The sequence below is a fragment of the Talaromyces amestolkiae genome, assembly GCF_001896365.1.
Source record: "Talaromyces amestolkiae strain CIB chromosome Unknown scaffold10.1, whole genome shotgun sequence".
Classification (NCBI taxonomy): Eukaryota; Fungi; Ascomycota; class Eurotiomycetes; order Eurotiales; family Trichocomaceae; genus Talaromyces; species Talaromyces amestolkiae.
The window spans coordinates 545,714-566,390 of record NW_024468046.1 but is presented as its reverse complement, the minus strand read 5'-3'; the positions used below and the strand labels follow the sequence as shown (position 1 = coordinate 566,390).

Here is a 20,677-nt window from a genome sequence, read left to right as displayed (position 1 = left end):
ATTTCATATCACTCCCGATTAAGCTCGACGAAGAAGGTTATGCTTCTCCGACCAAGCACGAATCTTCTTTCCAAAGAAATACATTGGAACAGTCGTCAACATCACACTAACCGTCACAGCACCAAAAGTCGAGAAATACACCAGTGGACCGCTAGTAGCAAGGTACGTGTTGAAGACGAAACTCAAGCCAAATGCAAATACACTTTTGATGACCTGTAAGCCACGCAGAAATTAGTTCCTTTTCTTGAGCTGAAGGCCTGCAGCTAGAACGTAGGTTTAACTCACCATCGAAAGTCCAAAAGCATCACCTGCCCTTTCAGCGCAGACATCATTCGTATAAACGACGATAGTAGTACAGCCCACACCCACCGCAAAATTTATGATAGCTAAAAGCACTCCGCATGCTATAGGTGAGACGGCATGCTCAACAGCAATGCCCAGACCGAACGAGCCCGCAGCCATAGCCACAATGGCTATAGGCATGGCGACAAGACGGAACTCGGGCTCGTATATACCACCATTATGTCGGGACATGGCTTTACCGCTAAAGTCGCAGAGCCAACCCCCCAGAGCCGTTCCGAGCGCAGATCCAATAAACGGGGCGATACCGGTAAGATTTCCAACGGCGACGGTGCTCATGTTGAACGGCGGCGCAGTAAAAATTTGAGAAGCCACGGCGCCGAGGAGGATGGTCCAGGTGAACACCACGGCCCACATAGCGCACTCCCAGATCACGACCGGATGGAGAATAATTGCCCAGGGCTTCGTGCATGCCGTGAGAAGGTTTGGTCGATGAGGCGGAAGTTTCTCTGGGTCCCAGCCAATAAAGTCACTGATGAATATTTGCCATAAATCACGAGACGGATTGTCTGTTTCTACGACGTGTTCGCTCGGATGATCGGACTTGGGCTCTACTCTCATCATGGGTGTACCCCAGTGCTCACGATGGAACGATGTCTCTGGGAAGAAGCAGACAACCGCAGCAAAAACAACGCCGAAAAACAGAACTTCGAGCCATAGACTCCAGCGCCAGGAGAGGTTCGAAATGACGTATCCACTGATCACGGGTGTTAGGTTGACGGACGCAATGACGCCAAAGTTCCAGAGACCGACACGGAAACCGCGCTCGTGGACAAAGAAGAGATCATTTAATGAGGCTGTGCCGGCAAGGGCGAAGAAGCCTCCCATTCCCAAGCCTGTTGTAGGTTGCATCATTAGCTTCACTGTCACAGTGTAAAGAGGAAGATGGATGGGCTAATCACCTTGAAAAACACGAGACACTAGCAGCGATGTGTATGATTTGGAGGCCGCAGCCCAGCAGCAGGTAACAACCAATATCGCCGTGGTGATCAAGTACACAATCCTCTTTCCCAACACAGCGGCAAAACATGCACACAGATAAGCGCTCACTCCAAGAGCCATCACAAGACTACCATTCAAGAGCGTAATACTAGTGAGGGGAACATCGAATTGAGCAACCAGTACAGCAAATCCCGGCACAAACAGTGGTCCCAGGGAGCCAGTGGCAAAGGAGCCCAGGAGGATTGTCAGAAAGCAGAGCTCTTTCTTGACCCGGGACCAGTTGAGAGGGTCTCGAGGTGATACCGAGGGCTGGGGAACGAGGACACGCTCTCCGGCATTATTGTCAATGGTTTGGATTCTGTTTGTTGAGGTTGGCTGGAAGCCATCAGTGGGCTCCTGGATGCCGAAGGCCATTTTGTACTAGGTAACGGCTGAGCCGTGACACTTGGTACGGTTGAGATACATCTCGACTGACCATGACTGCCGTGAAGCCATGGATATATAGTCAAACATGGCTGTAGTACCTAAGCCTACCTAGGTAGGTATAGACTTCGTATGTGGAAAGACGTAGCACTGTGAGTTCGTTTCGAGTGGGACTTGATAAGATATCGAGGCGGCTCCTCTGCTTCCGCCGCTAAACCAGCCCTTATCTCGCCTCTATCATTGATGAAAAATGAATCATCGAATAAACACAATCACCGTATAGGAAATGGTCCAGCTGCGTTATCAGTGCGGTTGGCTCGATTTCCGCCAGATAATCTCGGGGCTCTGATCACAACGACTGATGTTCGGAAATTGCTCTCTCTATCAAGTCAAACGATACGCGTTCATTTAGTACAATCTTCTCAGGAGAAGAGATTATATACAGACATATCAATGCAGCCTCGCCCTTCAATACACCGATGTACGCCACTCAACATGGATAATGATAACATTCTTTGGTGGAAGGTCAAGATGAAGGAGACAAAGGAAAAAGTTGAGAAAGATTTTGGAAGAAAGATAAAAAGGGGGTATTGAACATGATAAAGGTGATGATGATATGATACTACAGATATGAATAAAGAAAAGGCATGATAGGCGTGGGGTGTTCGTGTATAGCTGTTAAACAACCAGATGGGGTGAAATGGAGATTGGCGATTTTTAGTGGTGACCCAAGGCTCCCGGTAGAGGACCTTCAAGGTCAATTTGGTCGACAGTTCGTCGGCTTTCTTGAGTTTCTCGGAACAGATTAGCGAAATACTTTTTCGCAACTTCGCTTTCTCCCTTGATCTTAGTCACTTCTTCCCTGCGACGCGCTAGATCTTCAACACTTTGAGCGAGTTGAGAATGTAAGTTGGCACCTGGTATGCCCAATACACGACGCACTTGAGTCGAGATGCGTGAAGCGTTGGAATGGACGTAGTCTACTTCAGCAAGAGAAGCGGCCAATTTGCGTGAAAGGCGGGGAGGAAGTGTCTGAGGGATAATTGAAAGGACATAGGCTGTTGTCAGAATTGCTGTAAAGAGATAATATGTCAGTGAATTTAGACCACTAAAATCTGAATAATGGGACATACCAGCTGCAACCACTCCAGGGACAATCATCCGTCGTATATTGTTCGATCCAAGCACCTTCGCGGCACCGAAAACTCCATCTATCCACCCAACTCCTGCAATGGCGCGTCCACCAAGGACTGTCACAGCCGTCATGGCAACACCAGTTCCAGCAACCTTTTCTTGTCTCTCCCAGAGTCCAGGGATATCAAAAAAGTCCCACAGCTCTACCTGCGTATCGATTTGTCTGGCCAAAGCATGTCGTCGTTTTTGGAACATATTCTCAGGTCGGAAACTCATAGGTGGGAATTTGTCTTCCCCAACGTGCAACAAGCCAAGTTGTTGAATGTAAGAGACTCCATGCGTCGTCTTCACGCGGGCATAGTTCTCGCACTCCAGCACTGCTGCTGAAACCTGATCAAGCATAGCAACCTTCAGGTCTTCAGCATACTGGAAAGCGGAAAGTAGTCCCGGGTATTCCACGCCAAGGTCAGTATAGGCAACCTTGTCTATGGTATTGTTGAGGTTCTGGCGCGTGTAGTTATAAACATCCTCACAAGACTTCTCTATGGTATTCTCAACCTGATCAGCAATTTCAGTCTTCTTCTTCTTTCCATCCTCAAACGCAGGCACGATCTCTTCAAGCTCTGAGCTGACGCGATCTAGTTCAGATTGAGCGACGTCCCGATTCACGGATGCCAAGGTATTGATGTCAGACAAAACATTGAGAATGTATGTTCGTGCGGGTGCCAACTTCGATCGGGCGCGCCTCTCAAGAACGAAACGGCGCAAGGCTCCTTCCAGCTTTTCAAAATCCTGAATCTTCTCCTTCTCCTTGCCTTTGCCTTTGCCCTTTCCGCCATCGCCGTCTTCATGGTCGCTGTCATGGTCCGATGGATCATCACCACCACCAGAACCAGAGCCTGAACTAACTGCAGGTTGGACGGGTATGGCATTACTTGAAACAAAATGGACTAGCTCCTCGGCATCCTTGTATGTATGAGGACTCAATTTGGCAATTTGATCCAAAATCATACGTTGACATCTTCCCTTGTCTCGTATGTTGTCGAATCCATTGACAACCATAAACATATAAGCCTTTTCATGTGCCGCACTCATGATGAAGTCCTTCGCAGATAGCGTAAAGTGATTAGCCGCAGATACGACAAAAACGACAACATCAATCTCTTCCTGACGGGCAAATACGGCGGTGGTCTTGATAGAGTCTGAATTTAAACCAGGAGCGTCGATCAGAGCAATGTCAACGACTCCATTGTTCAAAAGAGATTGGTCGATTGTCCTCACGTCTTTCACGTAGACTTTGCACTGTGTGTACTTTGAATTGTCAGTCACTATTTCCTCCAAATCCGATAGCGAAAAGACGTCGTAAGTGCTCTCGTCGTGGCGATTATAAATTCGTTCCTTTGGAATAGCGTGAACTTCTTCAACTCCGCCATTTTCCCTTGCATCGAGCACCTCGCAAAATATACTGGTACACGGTTGTTGGTCCTCCGGCAAAATTTTGCGACGTAACAATGCGTTGCAGAAGGTCGATTTTCCAGCATTCAGATCTCCAGTGATCAACACTTTGCTAGACGTATCGTTGATGCGATCTCTTAACGCCAGCAGATGTTTGACGCTCTGGTTTATCTTCCCGTTCAGCAACGAGGCAATCGATTTCTTCTCCAGTGAGTGAACAAGTTCTGTTTGGGAGGCACCACCGAGCTTAAGTTCAATTTTCAATACCATAAATTTTTCGGCCATCTCACGACTCATCAGACGAGGTTCTGGTAATTCACGGCGCTCAGCAACTGCACTAGACTCGGCAATGTCGGCAGTATCCAGAGATGTAGCTGCACGCCTGATTGGGGGTGGACGCGACGGAGAGGATTCTTGGCTTTCCAATGTTGCCAGGTCGGCTTGCGACTGTGTTTGCTGTAACGACGGTCGCTCCGAGGGTTGGTAGGATGGATAATGAAGTGGCCATCGTCCGTTCATGTCCCGTAGACCTTCTAGAATCTCGATTGCCTGGGTGATCGCTCTGCCTAGTTTGTGTCGATTCGCGTTACTGAAAGACAGTTGTTAGAAATTTTAGCCGGATGCATGGATTTTGGAAGCGTACTATTGAAGTTGATGGACGTGACTCGCAAGCATTTGAGTTCCGCCGTTGCCTACATAACACAAGCAATCAGTTATCCATTTGTTTGAAAGCTCATCACTAGGACATACCCTCTAAACCTGCCTCGCGAGGCGTATGCGCAGGTGTCGGTCGGTCTTCAAGCATCCCGGCTTGCCAATCGGTCAAATCGCCATCGAGCGCGCTATCTCCAGCAATGCTTCCACCGTAGCCGGAATCATGATTCAAAGATGCAATGAGTGCTTCGGCTGCTGCTGATGTTGATCCATTGCCAACGGTCATGTACTGCGGCGCTGTCCACGGCTTCGGGATTGACTCGTCGTGTTCAGGGTAATTCGGGGACGCATCTTTGTCGGCAGACGAGCTGCCGGCGACAGGAAAATACTCTTGGCTCATGATGCCTGATGAGTTAATTGCGCTATCTCGGCGGTGAGATGAGAATATCCATGTATTCAAACGTTGTCGATGGAGTATGATATTTAGAACAATATTTGCGTGGTTGGAGAATTGACTTAGTAATTAATTATCCGCTTTGCCGTCACGCACTCCACGTGACATACTTGCCACTGACTACAGAAATCAACATATGACAGTCTGATTCAAGTACAAATTTGATCAGCTATATTAGGAAATCCAGTTGGCCTCCTGAATTTAGATATATAGCCAACTAATACAATTGATGGTCCTACTTTTGGTACAATACAAGTTGAAATCTGGTGATAGACTAGTTGGCGTGAGCAGAATGTATATCCACTATATATTTCTAGCAATGGGTACTTGGGCTCTGACGTCACTGTTTTGGGCAACGCGAGTCGTCCAGCTATCCTCGAGGAGGTCCGGACAAGCTGTGTACATTTCTCCTAGCCTAGTATTTGGAGTAATATATCGTCCCCAGAGCAACATTTGAAGGCTTTGGTGACATTTGATCTCTTACCTAGGGACTGTTAGGGCGAAAGTCAACAAAACAGGCAGTCGTCCATGGATCCCGCGGCTGGCGGCCGGATTAATTAAGCTCCGTCCAGGCCGCCGCTTCAGGCAGTATCATATCATCCCTCGTATTTCTGACCTTGCTTTACAGCGAGCTCAATTCGTATTCTCTTCTTCTGCCCTCATACCTGTCTTTGCTGTGTGATTCTGTGTATTATAATTCACCATGAATGTGAGTCTACTCCTATGAATCCAACCTCTAGCTCGTTCTATCTCCCCGCTAATCGCACTCACTGATAGATCGTGGAATGGGCTTTTGGAAAGCGCATGACGCCGGCGGAGCGTCTGCGCAAGCACCAGCGTGCCTTGGAACGAACACAACGAGAACTTGACCGAGAACGAGTCAAACTAGAGAACCAAGAGAAGAAGCTAGTCCAAGATATCAAGAAGAGCGCCAAAAACGGGCAGATTGGCGCGTGCAAGATCCAGGCCAAAGACCTGGTGCGGACAAGAAAGTATGTTATCATGATGGAGTATATCATTGGATGTAATGTGTGTCTAAAGTGCGGATTGCAGATATATTCAGAAATTCTACTCGATGCGGACGCAGTTACAAGCTATTTCACTCCGAATCCAGGTACTTTCGATTCCGACAAGAGTGGTGCAAACAGTGACCTAACAATGGACACTTTACAGACCGTCCGAAGCAACGAACAAATGATGCAGTCAATGAAAGGCGCTACCATGCTTCTGGGTAGCATGAACCGACAGATGAACCTCCCCGCCCTACAACGAATAGTCATGGAGTTTGAGCGCGAGAACGAAATCATGGACGAGCGTCAGGAGATGATGGACGATGCGATTGATGAGGCGACCGGCTTGGAAGACGAGGAAGAGAGCGAAGACATAGTGAAGGAGGTGCTTGATGAGATTGGAGTGGATCTGGGCCAAGCGGTAATCCTCATTCATACTTCTTGGAACAACAGACAGTGTACTGACCTACCAACAGTTTGGTGAGACACCAGAAGGGATCGCCAAAGAAGGAGCAGGCGAGGCTAGAGTAGCCCAGGCAATCGGTGGCCCCAGCGATGACAACGACTTGCAAGCGCGCTTGGACAGCCTTCGGAGATGATTGTTTTCAATGGAGATATTCTTCAGTTTTAGCTGGCGTCAAGGAGTTGGGTGTTCTCTACTGATTATTGTGAATACATCCAGCCGGATTTGCAGCGAGTCGTTCAATGCTACATGAATCATCACATACAGCACTAGAAAGATCAACGAGTCATCAGCTGGGAAGCGCATAATCAGCCGCAATGTATCAATCTGATAAGAGAGGTTCTTTGTGAAAGAAGAGCCTCTAGAGTGTACTTGTACTATAAGTATTTACTGCTGCGTAGTATATGTATTATCCCGTAATAAACGCGTATTTATGGTATGGATCGTACAGTTCGTCCGTGGCGGGGKAAGCCTGACGCTTGCGGGCTTACTGACTGGCTGAACTCGCGATTCTCTGCTTATTACCGATGCTGCGCCTCGCTCGAGCTGCTAAACTCCGACAACTCGATTCTTCCATCGTGGGAATCGTTTCTTTATCAGTGCACCCCTGCCTGGATTAGGCTTCAATCCTGACAAGGACCCATCTGCCATCATCCACTTATAGTCTGATCGCGCCGACACTTTTTGGTGGTTAACCGCTCGATCCCATCGGATTTGGTTTCTACGACATCCACACCCCGGCTCTTGTCGGATTACCTACTCTTACAGGGTGCTCTTCTTCTATGACCTAATAACTCTTTAATTTCTTCATCAATCGAGAGTGAAACCCACCATCAATCGTGAATTCAGAGTTAGCATTCACCAGTCAATCCTTGCAAACGAAAACACATTAGCACTGAGATTCAGTCCATCTCCATCCCAATCATCAGGTATGCCATGAATTAGTACCTCTTCAGTTCAAACCTATCGCGCGATTCTAGAAGGCTATTTATCACCAGAATGCCATTGCTGATTCGTGTGTTGCATAGACAAAGCCTAACCGTGATACCTCCCCACTGCCTGCACGATTACATCACGAACGGAGCTTGTCTCGACGCATTTTGATCAATATACTCGCTTACGCCGAGTAGCCTTTCACGACTTCATTATCTCCTCGACGATCTCTCGTTCAATAATCCTGTGTCTACCAGACCAGACAAGCAAAGTTTATCAAGCTGGCAGGTAGCAAGCGTCGAAGCTTCTCTACTCAGGGTGGGTTGCTGAACCGAATGTTCGGTGGCTCCACGAGCCCACCCAAAGAGAAAAGCGACTTGATTTCTACGGGAACAAGCCCAACATCTCCAACCATCAGCCCTAACGAGCCCGGATTTGGACGTGACAAGCGTACCTCACCTTCTGGAGCGTCTGCCAAGAAACAGACCGAAGATCCGAACGACAAAAAGCGTCGCAGCAGCTCGGTGAACAAGGCAGCGTCCTTCTTTTCTAGCGCAAAGAATTCGTTGCATCTATCAAGTCGCGATTCGTCCTCAACCACTACTTACATTGCGCAGACCCCATTTCAGAAACTTGGAAAGATGGATCCTGCTCTGACTGTGCCTCAGGGCTCCCTGAACAATTCGGCTGGAGAATCAGTGCCTACTACGCGTTCCTCATTTCGTGTCGGCGTCACAGAAGATCGAAATCGCAAATGCCGGAGAACGATGGAAGATACGCATGCATATCTATACAACTTCTTAGGAACGCCCGCTCCTGTAACTGGAAGCGCTGCGGTCAATGGAAATGAGACGCGTGAATCAATTGAGTCTACGACCGAGTCGGAGGAAACTACTCATGTAGTAGAAACTGACAATGGTTACTTTGCTATCTTTGATGGTCACGCAGGAACCTTTGCTGCCGAATGGTGCGGAAAGAAATTACATCTCATCCTTGAAGACGTCATGCGACGCAATCCCAACGCTCCGGTCCCCGAACTACTAGACCAAGCTTTCACCAGTGTTGACCAGCAATTGGAGAAATTGCCTCTGAAGAACAGCGGATGTACAGCGGTAGCGGCCGTGTTGCGATGGGAAGATCGTATTCCCAGCTCGCATTCTGCAACGGGTTCCGCGCCCCTCGCGCCAGCCGCTGCATCCGCCAATGCCCCCGAATCCGAGTCCGACGGCGCCGACTCCACGCACAAACCAGCCCAGGGGAAGCAATCATTATCCACAGATTCGCTTTTGGTCAAGTCCCAAGAGAATGTGTCCCGCCAGCGGGTCTTGTACACAGCCAATGTCGGTGACGCCCGAATTGTCCTATGTCGAAATGGGAAAGCTCTTCGTCTTTCGTATGATCACAAAGGTAGTGATGAGAATGAAGGAAAGCGTATTGCCAGTGTTGGTGGTCTCATTCTCAACAATAGGGTCAATGGCGTGCTCGCCGTGACGAGAGCTCTGGGCGATACGTACCTGAAGGATCTTGTTACTGGCCACCCATACACTACCGAAACTGTCGTACAGCCTGATCAAGACGAGTTTCTAATTTTAGCATGCGATGGAGTGAGTTAAAAACCTATACTTTTCGAATATTGATTTACGATTGCTAATTTTTCTAGTTATGGGACGTGTGTACCGACCAAGAAGCGGTCGACTTGATACGCAATGTAAAAGATGCCCAAGAAGGCTCGAGAATGCTCGTTGATCACGCCTTGTCACGATTCAGTACTGATAACCTGACCTGCATGGTGGTCCGATTTGACGCAAACTTGATTCGCGATGTCGTTGAGCGACGCTCAGAACCGATTGGAGTTGAAGGAGATCCTTTGTCTCAGGTCAAAGGCGGCATAAGTGAAGCTGACAAGATAGTGGAAGGTGCCAAAAAGAGACTCGAGAATGCAGAACCTAGTCCTGTTGATGCTGGTTCTACTACGAAGTTGGCGGACGAATCACAAGGAACCAAAGCATCGAGTCCGGTGGCCGGGACTTTGACGAAACTCGAGGAAGTTATCGATAAAGGCAGTGGGACGTCGTTGAAACAATGACCAATTTGATGATGTGCGACCACGTATAAAAACGGCCGACAATGCAGTTAGACTTTCATCATCCTGCGAATACTTCTCTACACGCGACAACTTGCTGTCTACTCGTTCTTCATTGCATGACCTGGAGCAAAAAATGTCGGTTGATTATGTGACGTGCCTTGGATCATAATTAGACGTGCTGGATGCTGTCGGTTGTCTCGGTGTTATGAGTGTATCCCCAGGCTTCACCTTCTACTTCCTACTACCTTTTATCTTTTACACATTGCATGTATGTACTTTAAATGGATGATTATGCTACATAGAAGTCTTGGACTATGCAGCGCTACCTTAACAAATTGAAAGACCAGGACTTTACGATTGATCTGCCAACTATTAGACTGAAAAAAGACGTTCAAGTAAAGGAGTAAATTGGAAGAAAAGTATAGTACATATGTAATAATAATTGTAACAGGAACCCCAACGATATAAACCAACCAATTACTGCTTCAACACCGAAGGAGATTCGGCGGCTTCAGTAAAATCGTCATCAGCAAGGATGTCATCCTCCTCACTCAAGATCCGTTTCTGACCAGGCATGACATGGTCCGCGGCTCGCTCCAAATGACCATGATGAACCCGATCAGGCCACGAGCTCGCATAATGCGCGTCATGAATATCATTCCACAAAATCTTGACCTGCTCCGGCTTCACGGCATATTCAGTATTGCTAGGCGGCTCGTCAAACTCGTCCTCGATCTCGAGCGAAGCCTGAGCTTGAACCTGACCCTCAAACCCTTCGACTCGCTGCGCCGCTTCAAACGCAGTCGTTCGCTCCGCCTTTCGGGTCATGCGGATACGCTGCAAGGCCCTACGACCAAGCTCCTTGCGATGCTCTGCGCCAAACCCATTCTTAATCTCATCCTCCTGAATAGCCAGAACAGCCGCAATATCCGCCACACTCGTAGCCTTTTGATCCATCAAAATTCGCGCCCGTTCCTTCTTCGGCAAAAGTCTTCCGACCATCTTTTCATGCTCTTCGTCAAATTTCTCAGCTTCTATCCTATCGCGCGGCCGCTTTTGATCGAGCCATTTCTGGTCCATGGTGACCATTTCCCTGGGGGGCGCGAGTTGGCGTTGGAGTGAGAATTCGCGAAGGAGGTGGTATGCTCGTAGGCCGACTTTGGCGTCGTCAAAGTGTACGGAGTAGTAGGGTGTCCACATGTCTTTTCGGAGACTGGCGGGGRCAGTTTTTTTGCCGTGGTAGACTAGTTGCGATAGAACGCTTTTTTCCTGTCGTGATGAGGTGGTATTAGTACATGCCAGTGCAAAGCCTAAGGGAGGATCAACGCACCTCCAAATACCGCGTCAACGAATACACAACCTGATTCGTTCGTATATTGTTATACACAAAGATATTCTTCCCATGCGTGATCCGATTCAGCGCCTTCCGTAACCTAGCACCTTCCTGCCTCTGAAACTCCCGGTAGGCCTTTGACAACGGATTACGAGGTTTGCCCTGGATGACCGTCTCCGTGGGCACCGGTGGACGCCGTACCAGTTCCCATGTTGTGATCTTGGTTGGGTCAAGGGCCTTGTCGTCGAGTTTGTATTTGTCGAGTTTGTGGCGTTTGGTGAGCTCGTCGAAAAATTTCGCGATCCGCTTTTGAGGCAGTTGGGAGCCCATTGTGTTGACCCCTGATCAAGGGGAGTGTGTCAATTGGTCCTCTGGTGTTTATGAGTCTACTTTCATTGCATAATATATCGGATTGCGTGGATTGTCGAGTGTCGTTGAACTGATTGGGCTATGCAGTGGTTGAGTCCGCATTGGTCGAAAGGTTTCGGATAGGAAAGTTGCCCGGAGGTTCGGAGCACCTTTCCGAGAACACCAAAATCTAAACTAACCGTGCCCTCTAACCAACTCCTGCTGCATCCTATCCTTCATCTGCTTCGTCTCGACTTATTTTACAGCCAATAAGAGTATGCTTCGAATGAGATTTTTAGTCTTCCGAACCTGCGAGGTACCCAACACTATGCAATGGAGCAACGCCTACCACGCGGTACCCTACTAATCTATGCATTTAAACCCGGTTGAATAAAACGAGTAGTACCATCAACTCATATATTTCAGTTGCATTGACATTGCGATGGTCTTCCTGTGCCAAGCTCCACGCAGTAATCTGACTAGCTAGCTATTCTACAACAGGATCTCATATCAATCAACCATCGTCAGCTACATCATAAAATTCAACCTCCGCAATCATCGTTCTCGCAGGAATGGTCACACAGATAGGAAATCCACCATAATCTGGATCCTCACTCGGCATCATAGCAAACTTCCCACTTCTGGTCTCATCACCATTCAGGGCCCTTAACGTTGCAAGTTGACCAGTCTCCTTGTTGACCACGTATTTTTCCTCGAAGCGAAGAATGCCGGTGAATGTGCTATTCGCAGAAAGACTGCGTGCGCGGACCTGGAATCCCCATCCGATGAGCAAAAACTTGGCGCCACCGCGATGAATTACCATTCCAGCGGCAGGGCTACGTTTACCAAACACAAAGCAGGGCTCGATGGTGATTTCGAAGCCAGGCCAGTGACTCACAACGATAGGTCTGGCTGGATCTTCTCCGGTGGCAGGCAGCTCGTCGAAGAAGAACCCGACCGATGCAGTGAGGGAAGTCCGCTGTGCCTCGAGGACAATCTGGGATACCGAGTCGAGTAGCCTGTAGTGCTTTGTAAATGCACACTCCTCTGGCTCCAAGGTATCAACGCCAAACGGCGAAGTGCCAAGGGACTGGTATGAACCAAACGCCGCCCAGATACGTCGAGCTCCGTAGTCATCCCGACGTTGCTCAGGAATGAAGAGTGGTTGGTTGCGGTGACGATACTTTTTGCATGAGCTGGTGTACTCGTTCAAGTAGACATCTGGCGCTATCAGGTCGAGAGACGGCGCAAATTTTTGCCAGACATCAAGTACGTTACTCGTGCCTCCACCAGAAGGGTAATCACCGGGGTGACCTCCACCGCCGACGACAACTGGGAAGGACTCATCGCGGTCATCTCCAACGTAATTTTGCCAGACGTTGGTGTACAGTGGGATTGGGTATTCTTTCTTGCCTGCCTCGGCTACGCGGTCAAGATAACGAGCGTAGTGGTAGGCCATGAAAAGCTCGTCAGTACGTGCGTCTTTTCCAAAGACTTCTTCCCATGAGCCTTCTTTAGCAGATGAGTCTTGGGCAGTTTTGAAGGACTCCAAGTTCGTTTTGAAGTCAGCGTGGAGATTTTCCCAGTCACTCGCAAGGAAGCTGATAAGATCCTGTGGCACTGGCTCTGCGAATCTTTTCGAGGCCGCTTTTGAGCCATCTCGAGAGTCCCCCAGCAAGCCAGTCTCATTCTCAACCTGCACCATGATCACAGTAGAATGCTCGCCATCAACTTCTCGGAGATGCTTCATCAATGCCGCAAATGCTTTGGCATCGGCTTTGGGTGCCTCGTCGTGGAATATCGAAAGCGCTTCACTTGTTTCTAGGATGCCACCTGCTTTGCGTAATTTGGCTCGAGGGAAACGTTTCACATCGGTCTTGACCCATGCCGGAGTGTACGTCGAAATACCTTCGCTCAGTTAGATCCTGGATTATACATTGTTTAAGGGGAGATCTCACCATTCTTAAAAGAGCCAAACCATAAAAGAATCAAATGCAAACCGTGTTGCCTAGCTCCAAGAATGACCTTATCAAGCTCATCAAAATTGAATTGTCCTTCCACGGGTTCAATAATTTCCCAACATACACACCCGAGAAGGGTGTTGTAATTTGTATCCTTCATTTTCTGCCAGACTGTAGCCATATAATCGGCTGATGTGAGCGATGAGTTTTGAAGCTCTCCGCCCAAAATCAGGAATGGTCTGCCATTGACAATGAGTTGTTTCCCCGTCACTGTTTCGCGGAAATGGGGGTATTTGGTTGAGCCAGACATGGTGCACGCTATTTTCAGCAGTATTGGGAGTTTTGTTTTCACGGGAATCGGCCATGGCGAGGTGGTTTCGGTCTTATATCGCTTCTCTTTCGCCTCGTTTGATTACTTTTCAACATGTGGAGAATCGCATGCATGTCGATAAGAATGTCAGAAGACGAGAGAACCCGGCATTGACAAAATCTTATTGGGTTTTTCCCCGGGACTTGAATCTGCCCACAGCCGCGGAGATTAAGAGTGCAGTTTATGCGTGTCTATTATGAAGGGTACCAAACATCCGGCAATGACAAGACATGGTTGGGTAATATCCCGAAAACGATTCCTCTACTGCTAATCAGGACGAATGTACCTACTTACGTATTTCAAATTAATTTAACCGATGCCGATACAATCTGTGGAGAGAAATGTACGGGGAAACTTACGCGGGGTGCATTGTCAGGGCTCGGCCACGGCTTTAACACATTGTGATTGGCAGATAACCCGGTGAGCCCTAAGTGCTGCTCCATCCTTGGAAAAGTTCTCATGACTGAAAATAAAATAACGAATCCAGGAAGGAAGCTTTGGCTATAGAGTTCAGTCAACAGTTCGCATCACCGACTTCATGCATTGTGTATACCATGGTGACAGTATATAAAAAGAGCCTCGATGTCCAGATTTTGTGACGAGAAGAGATGTAACTCATTGCATATTCACCAAACACCTTCGTCTTCTCTTCGCCTGATACTTTTCAATCTCAATGGATATCGCAAAAGATGCTATGGCTATCAAAGCCGAGTCATATCATAATGAACACCCACCTCAGGAGACCTCTGCTGCACCAGTGATCCCCCACGTCGTTTGGTACAGGCATCAAGGGCTGCGGAAGCTGTATGCTATGATGCCTATCCTATTCCTCGGTTAGATCTCCTGGCCTTTGCATGCGTCACATTTATGTACAAAGACTAACGAACTCCATATAGGCGCAACAATCAATGGATACGATGGTTCCCTCCTCAACGGCTTGCAAACGATGACTCCTTGGCAGGATTGTGAGTGTTTGCAGCATATGATGATGGAAAATCTCTAAATGCTTATCACATTTCCGATTAAACAGATTTTGATAATCCCACAAGTGGAAGACTCGGCCTTTTTACGGCAATTCAGAATATAGGTGGCATCTGTGCTCTTCTTTTCTGTGAGTATTTGATCATGATACGCCTGGAGATTATACCATCTTGAGAAGAGCTAATCATTTTTCATGCCAGCATCTTATGCCGCTGATATGCTTGGACGTCGAATGGGTGTTACAATCGGTCTCGTGATTTTATTCGTTGGGACTATCATACAGGTCGTGCCCTCTGTGAACTCGTCAATGTTCATCGCCGGTAGATTTTTGGTTGGTCTCGGGTTCGTATCTTCGACGCACTGGTTGTTCATGAACCACCGTATGCTAATGGAGCAATCATTAGGTCGAATATCGCACAAGGCTCCGCGCCCCTTTTGATCACTGAACTGGCCTACCCCCAACACCGAGGTACACTAACGACCATGTACAATACTCTATGGTATCTGGGGTCGATTGTTGCGGCATGGACGGTCTTTGGGACACTTAATTACACATCAGATGCCTCGTGGAGGATCCCCGTTGGTGTGCAAGCTGTCATGCCATTCATGCAATTTGTCGGTATATGGCTGCTGCCTGAAAGTCCTCGTTGGCTTTGTGCCAAGGATCGTGGTGACGAGGCATTGAAAATTTTGCAAAAGGTAAATGATTTTCCGATATATTGTAAGTCTTGAAAGAAACTAACGAGCTTAGTATCATGGCAATGGCCCCGTGGCGGACTCCTTCATTGAATGGGAATTCCACGAGATCCAGGAGACCATCAGACAGGAAAAAGAAAGCTCATCCGATGGATGGCAAGTTTTATTTCAGACCAGAGGTAATCGCAAGAGATTGCTTCTCATTGCATTGGTTTCATTCTTCTCTCAATGCTCCGGAAACGGACTCGTGTCGTACTATCTTCATGATATCCTGAACTCTGTCGGAATCACGTCGTCCTACGACCAGTCATTGATCAATGGCGGTCTCCAGATCTGGTCTTTCCTTGTTGCTATTGGGTTTTCGTCATTCTTGGTTGACTTTTTGGGTCGACGAACGCTGTTCATGATCGCTGCCGTGGGCATGTTGGTCACTTTTAGTATCTGGACTGGGTAAGACAAACTTCTCTTTAACTCATATCAGGAAGGGTCTGACATATACAGTTGTTCCGCCGTTTACGCACAAACTGGAAATTCTGCTGCCGGCAGCGCTGTCATTGCAATGATCTTCCTCTTTTACGGTGTAGCTGGCTTCGCATGGCCAGGTCTAACCGTCGCGTACTGCGCCGAAATACTCCCCTTCAGGATTCGAGCAAAAGGACTAGCTATCTGCTTCGCTCTGACGGCAACCTCTTCAGTATTCAATCAGTATGTCAACCCAATTGGCCTGGCGCACTTGCAATGGAAATACTATTTTATATATATCGCTATTCTCGTTGTTGAATGCTTCTGTGTCTGGTTCTTGTTTGTGGAAACGAAGGGCCCTACTCTAGAGGAGATTGCAGCACTATTTGATGGTCATGCTGCCCGTGATACTGATCTGGAGTTCTCCAACAAGAAGGACCAGGAACTAAATCACATGGGAAAGATTACCACAGATTGACCATTATGAGAACATACTTGGTCTTCGAAGAATGGATAGTGTATCGTTGGCAAACTTGCCTCGTTCCGAGAGAGGAGGCATGGCGGAAAACTCTTCTATGGGAAGGGCGTGCTGAAGTAGAAATTTGACAACCCATTTGTCCACTGTGTAAATCTTCTCCGTAGACCACAGACAGACTTTTTGAAAAATGAAGAGCCTCTCAATCTAAGATATTTCTATCAGCAATAACCCTTCGGAATAGATGTTGAAAAGATACTGACCATCAACTCAACAGCCGGCCAATATTCTCTCAATTTCAAAAGAATGGTAAAGTTGTCGCACAATCTTGATCGTGTTTGCGGCAACTCCTCCTGTTGGCCAAATAGTAGGGTGTGAATCAATGCCGCAGATGAGACAACTGTCATATGTCCAACAATAAAGTATAAGGCTTCGCACTCTTTGATCTCATGAGACAGTCGGAGTATATCACTAAACTGTACGGCATGATGTTTGCAGCGACTTGAATACATTGCTCGGTTCGGCGTCTCTCTTTGTTGGTGATCGAGATACGGAAAATACAATAGAGTTGCGTAGTGGTGGTAGCCCAAGTGAAGAGCGACAAAAGCACGTCCTAGGCCGAGAGCTGCATGGTTCCTGAGGTTTTCCACAGAAAAATGGATGTCCAAAGGCAAGAGGTCAATGAATCTCTCTAATTCATGAGCAAGATACCGCGTTCTCTGCTCTGCTTCCATGTCATTGAGTGCTCCATCAGCCAAGTTTTTATGTAGGTTTTGAATGTGGCCGAATATCCTAGCCAGCAGGACCATATAACCCCAAAGACCATGGCTTTCACTTAAATAATTCTCCTCGCTTTCTGGGTCGTCTGGCTTTAAGTGCCAGAACTTGACTTCTGACATGGGTAGGTGATGGAAATGATCATCATCAGGCAATTGCTGAGGCACTGCTAGTCCAGCAGAGGACCATCGGTCGATCATGTAGAGCGTCCACCATGTACGAAGCTTCACTTCCCTTGAGACAGCCCCATCATTTGGATCTGGCGTAGGGAGGCGAACAATCTGAGCGAGTCGGAATGCAATTCCTAAGTACAATCTTATGTTAGCATGGCGCAAGTAGTCCCGTCTCTACTTAGGTCCCGGTTACCGAAGAATAACGATTCTAGCTCTGGCTCCCCTTCCACTCCGGAAAGATTGCCTACTAGCACAGCGGCCTGGACGTTTTCTAAACTCAGATTGAAAAGGTCCATCTTGAATGAATCCTTCGCAATGCTAAAAAACTCTTTTGCTCTCTGTTTTGTGGATGAATCATCTGAAAATCTGGATTCATATTAGCTTTAATAATGACTTGGCATTATTAGAGGCATACCGTGCAGCTAGTGACATAATACCGAACAATATAACTTTGGGAACTGTGTCTTCGCGTACCTGTGCCCTCAGTGTAGGCGGGKGAAATAGTGTATGCGGCTTGTCATGGATAAGCTGTAGATACAAATCCACAAGGTGTTCGCGAGTTTGCATATCGACCAAAGGAAACTCGAGTAGCCCCTTACCGAAAGAAGCAGAAGTATGAGGCACAATTGATATGGGCTTGTCATCCTTCTTGGGATTCTTTATTGCTGCTAACGAACATGACTGGTTTCGCTGGAGACACTGGAGACATTGTCGGCTATCTACCTCGGCTGTTGTGCATCTTCGCTTTGCAGCTCTGCAATTGCTACAAGCCTTTGCTACTCTCATACTGAAGGCTGCCGCACTTTGTAGATTTTCTCAATTGGAAAGTTGTTCAGCAATGAATGTGCCTGTGGTTCATTTGCCTAAAACTCTACTGAGTTCTCAAGTTTATATGCGCGGGCAAAGAAGGACAAAACGACGAAACAGTCATGAATATCATCGTGATTGTACTGTCGGAGGTCATTTCCATTCTGATGATCATCGAATGATGAGCCAAAGTCGAGTGTTCAAGGACAAGTTGACGTTAATGGTAGAGGGCAGGCACGGGGTTCGGGAGCTTAGGTATCCACCAGCCATTTACCGTGCGTCACTCTCCGCACCGTCAACCTCCAGGTATCAACATTCTTATACAATCAAGGCAACTTTCGATCAACCATGAACACGAATACGTTATTGAAAAGACGATGACCAATGCGCTGGATTACACCGTATCAAGCACCTACAGGCGGCCATGTCCGACTCTAATGACAACAGTCGTCGCGAGCGACCGTTGCTCTTCTCCGTGGTAAGCTATTAACAATGGACAAATATACGCAGAAGACTATAGCTTACGCCTCACTCTATTACGAAGAACCGGAAATTACGCCATCTACAAGGTTTATCAATTCGGAATCTATCCATCAGTCCTCCCACCCGAGCTCGCGGTAAGACGATCGATGACGATGATATCCCCTACACTCTGAAAACACCGGTCAAGCTTGCCAGTCAGGCGCAAAATCGAACCGTGACCCAGTCTCGCTCATACACGGATCTCAAATCAATAACTCCTAGGGTGCAGCCCTTGGACCGTGACCAGGACCAACGTAATAAACAAATACAAGAATCGGGACGTATTCGCCGACGGAGCACTCTGCCATGGAGTGGAGGGAACCTGGAAAGTCGACAAACAAAATTAGAGAGCATCGCACGCAGTAGGATGGCGGATGTCTGGTTTTCCATTCACTGCGATGGAATTGACGGCCCTGTCTACATTAGTGAAGTCGTCGAGAGAACGACAAACCCGGACTTTCGCGTGCTTGACCTCAACGTGTGTGGGCCTCATGTCTCTAGATTGGATAAATTGACCGTCAAATTATGGGTCAAATCAGAAAGCATGGATGAGTACACACTACTTCTCGAGCTTCGTTTGAGTTTTAGGTCTCTACAATTCGTTGGTAAATCATTAGAGACTTTTCATCAGCCACTTCCTCCGAATTGCGTTTTGTTCCATTTCGCGGACGGCATATTCACAAATCTCACCGACTTGCCGCCAACTCAGACTAGCCTTACAACTGTCGCAAATGAGGCCACTCAAATTGCGCCTCAAAGCACCTCTTCGTACGATGCATTAATGCGATTGGCGAATCTAGACGACTGCATACAGGATGCATTGGCAACAAGGGAAAAGCTTGAATCTCAGATTAATGTTCTACTGAAGAAACACGAGAAAAGCCTTGAGTCACTCAACCAGGTATCCCAGGCTAAAGAAAAGGCGGCCTTGATTAAGAGAAGCATTGCCAATGAGAAAAAGCAAGTTCGCTTGAGTGCCAAACGAAAGGACGAGCTGATCGCTAGCATCAACGCACGAAGGGAATCTATGATCTCGGCCCGTGAACATCAGAACAAGACGCGGACTCACTTGTCGGATGCTCAGCTGAAATTGACAACAAGCACGGCTTTGCTGGAGCATAATCAAGAAGATACCAAGGGCCAGATTCGGCGTATATGCGAGGACCTGCTGGCAATATATCCCATTGAGCCCCTCTCCGACAAAGCGTTGGCCTTTACTATTGCTGGAATACATCTACCCAACTCTAAATTTGATGATATTGACAGGGAGCTGGTAGCAGCAGCTCTCGGCTATACCGGTCATCTCGTTTATCTACTCTCATTTTACCTTTCAGTTCCTCTACCTTATCCTATCAAGCCCTACATGTCGAGCACCTTTATCCAGGACCCAGTATCCTCAGGACTTTCACGCCGTACATTTCCGTTGTACCCGGTCAATGTTCAGTATCGGTTTGAGTATGGCGTGTTTTTGTTGAATAAGGATATTGAGGTCCTGATGAACCGCTTTGGTCTCCGGGTCCTCGATATTCGGCATACACTACCGAATCTCAAATACCTCCTCTACGTCTTGACGGCTCGAACGAACGAGCTGCCTGCCCGGAAAGCAGGAGGTGTTCGAGGTCTTCTTCTTGGCCGCGGCACACCGGTGATGTCTAGGCAAAATAGTCAGGATAGTTTTGCTAGTAGCGAAGCTCGAATGCCTTCGGAACTGCAACCTCGAACGACGCTACCGAACAACAATGTCAATAAGAGTCAAGCATTGTACTCGAAGCAGGCTCTTCTGAAACAAGTCGACCCTGGAAATAAGGATGTGAGAAATGCTGTCTAGTCATTGGAAGACTCGCCATAGCTGTATATA

General features: G+C 47.8%; 8 protein-coding genes across 8 annotated transcripts; 4 read left to right on the top strand and 4 right to left on the bottom strand.

Moving 5' to 3' along the window:
- Positions 1 to 18: 18 nt before the first annotated feature.
- On the bottom strand, positions 19 to 1,716 carry BHQ10_005669 (uncharacterized protein; the record flags this gene model as incomplete). Its single annotated transcript, XM_040878169.1, has 3 exons — positions 19 to 213; positions 286 to 1,196; positions 1,263 to 1,716. The coding sequence occupies 3 exons, from the start codon at positions 1,714 to 1,716 to the stop codon at positions 19 to 21; spliced, it is 1,560 nt and encodes a 519-aa protein (XP_040734173.1).
- A 726-nt stretch (positions 1,717 to 2,442) lies between these two features.
- Positions 2,443 to 5,368, bottom strand: BHQ10_005668 (uncharacterized protein; the record flags this gene model as incomplete). The annotated part of the gene is made up of 4 exons (XM_040878168.1): positions 2,443 to 2,798; positions 2,859 to 4,903; positions 4,958 to 5,006; positions 5,065 to 5,368. 4 exons carry the CDS (start codon positions 5,366 to 5,368, stop codon positions 2,443 to 2,445), a joined length of 2,754 nt encoding a protein of 917 aa, XP_040734172.1.
- Positions 5,369 to 6,125: 757 nt separating this feature from the next.
- BHQ10_005667 (uncharacterized protein) lies at positions 6,126 to 7,031 on the top strand (the record flags this gene model as incomplete). The annotated part of the gene is made up of 5 exons (XM_040878167.1): positions 6,126 to 6,131; positions 6,200 to 6,414; positions 6,476 to 6,536; positions 6,596 to 6,853; positions 6,909 to 7,031. The coding sequence occupies 5 exons, from the start codon at positions 6,126 to 6,128 to the stop codon at positions 7,029 to 7,031; spliced, it is 663 nt and encodes a 220-aa protein (XP_040734171.1).
- A 1,132-nt stretch (positions 7,032 to 8,163) lies between these two features.
- Positions 8,164 to 9,914, top strand: BHQ10_005666 (uncharacterized protein; the record flags this gene model as incomplete). The annotated part of the gene is made up of 2 exons (XM_040878166.1): positions 8,164 to 9,432; positions 9,489 to 9,914. 2 exons carry the CDS (start codon positions 8,164 to 8,166, stop codon positions 9,912 to 9,914), a joined length of 1,695 nt encoding a protein of 564 aa, XP_040734170.1.
- Positions 9,915 to 10,391: 477 nt separating this feature from the next.
- BHQ10_005665 (uncharacterized protein) lies at positions 10,392 to 11,577 on the bottom strand (the record flags this gene model as incomplete). Its single annotated transcript, XM_040878165.1, has 2 exons — positions 10,392 to 11,183; positions 11,245 to 11,577. 2 exons carry the CDS (start codon positions 11,575 to 11,577, stop codon positions 10,392 to 10,394), a joined length of 1,125 nt encoding a protein of 374 aa, XP_040734169.1.
- A 532-nt stretch (positions 11,578 to 12,109) lies between these two features.
- On the bottom strand, positions 12,110 to 13,866 carry BHQ10_005664 (uncharacterized protein; the record flags this gene model as incomplete). Its single annotated transcript, XM_040878164.1, has 2 exons — positions 12,110 to 13,503; positions 13,554 to 13,866. 2 exons carry the CDS (start codon positions 13,864 to 13,866, stop codon positions 12,110 to 12,112), a joined length of 1,707 nt encoding a protein of 568 aa, XP_040734168.1.
- A 733-nt stretch (positions 13,867 to 14,599) lies between these two features.
- On the top strand, positions 14,600 to 16,543 carry BHQ10_005663 (uncharacterized protein; the record flags this gene model as incomplete). Its single annotated transcript, XM_040878163.1, has 7 exons — positions 14,600 to 14,759; positions 14,823 to 14,891; positions 14,957 to 15,037; positions 15,108 to 15,249; positions 15,312 to 15,606; positions 15,659 to 16,053; positions 16,105 to 16,543. 7 exons carry the CDS (start codon positions 14,600 to 14,602, stop codon positions 16,541 to 16,543), a joined length of 1,581 nt encoding a protein of 526 aa, XP_040734167.1.
- A 2,178-nt stretch (positions 16,544 to 18,721) lies between these two features.
- Positions 18,722 to 20,647, top strand: BHQ10_005662 (uncharacterized protein; the record flags this gene model as incomplete). The annotated part of the gene is made up of 2 exons (XM_040878162.1): positions 18,722 to 18,775; positions 18,842 to 20,647. 2 exons carry the CDS (start codon positions 18,722 to 18,724, stop codon positions 20,645 to 20,647), a joined length of 1,860 nt encoding a protein of 619 aa, XP_040734166.1.
- Positions 20,648 to 20,677: the final 30 nt, after the last annotated feature.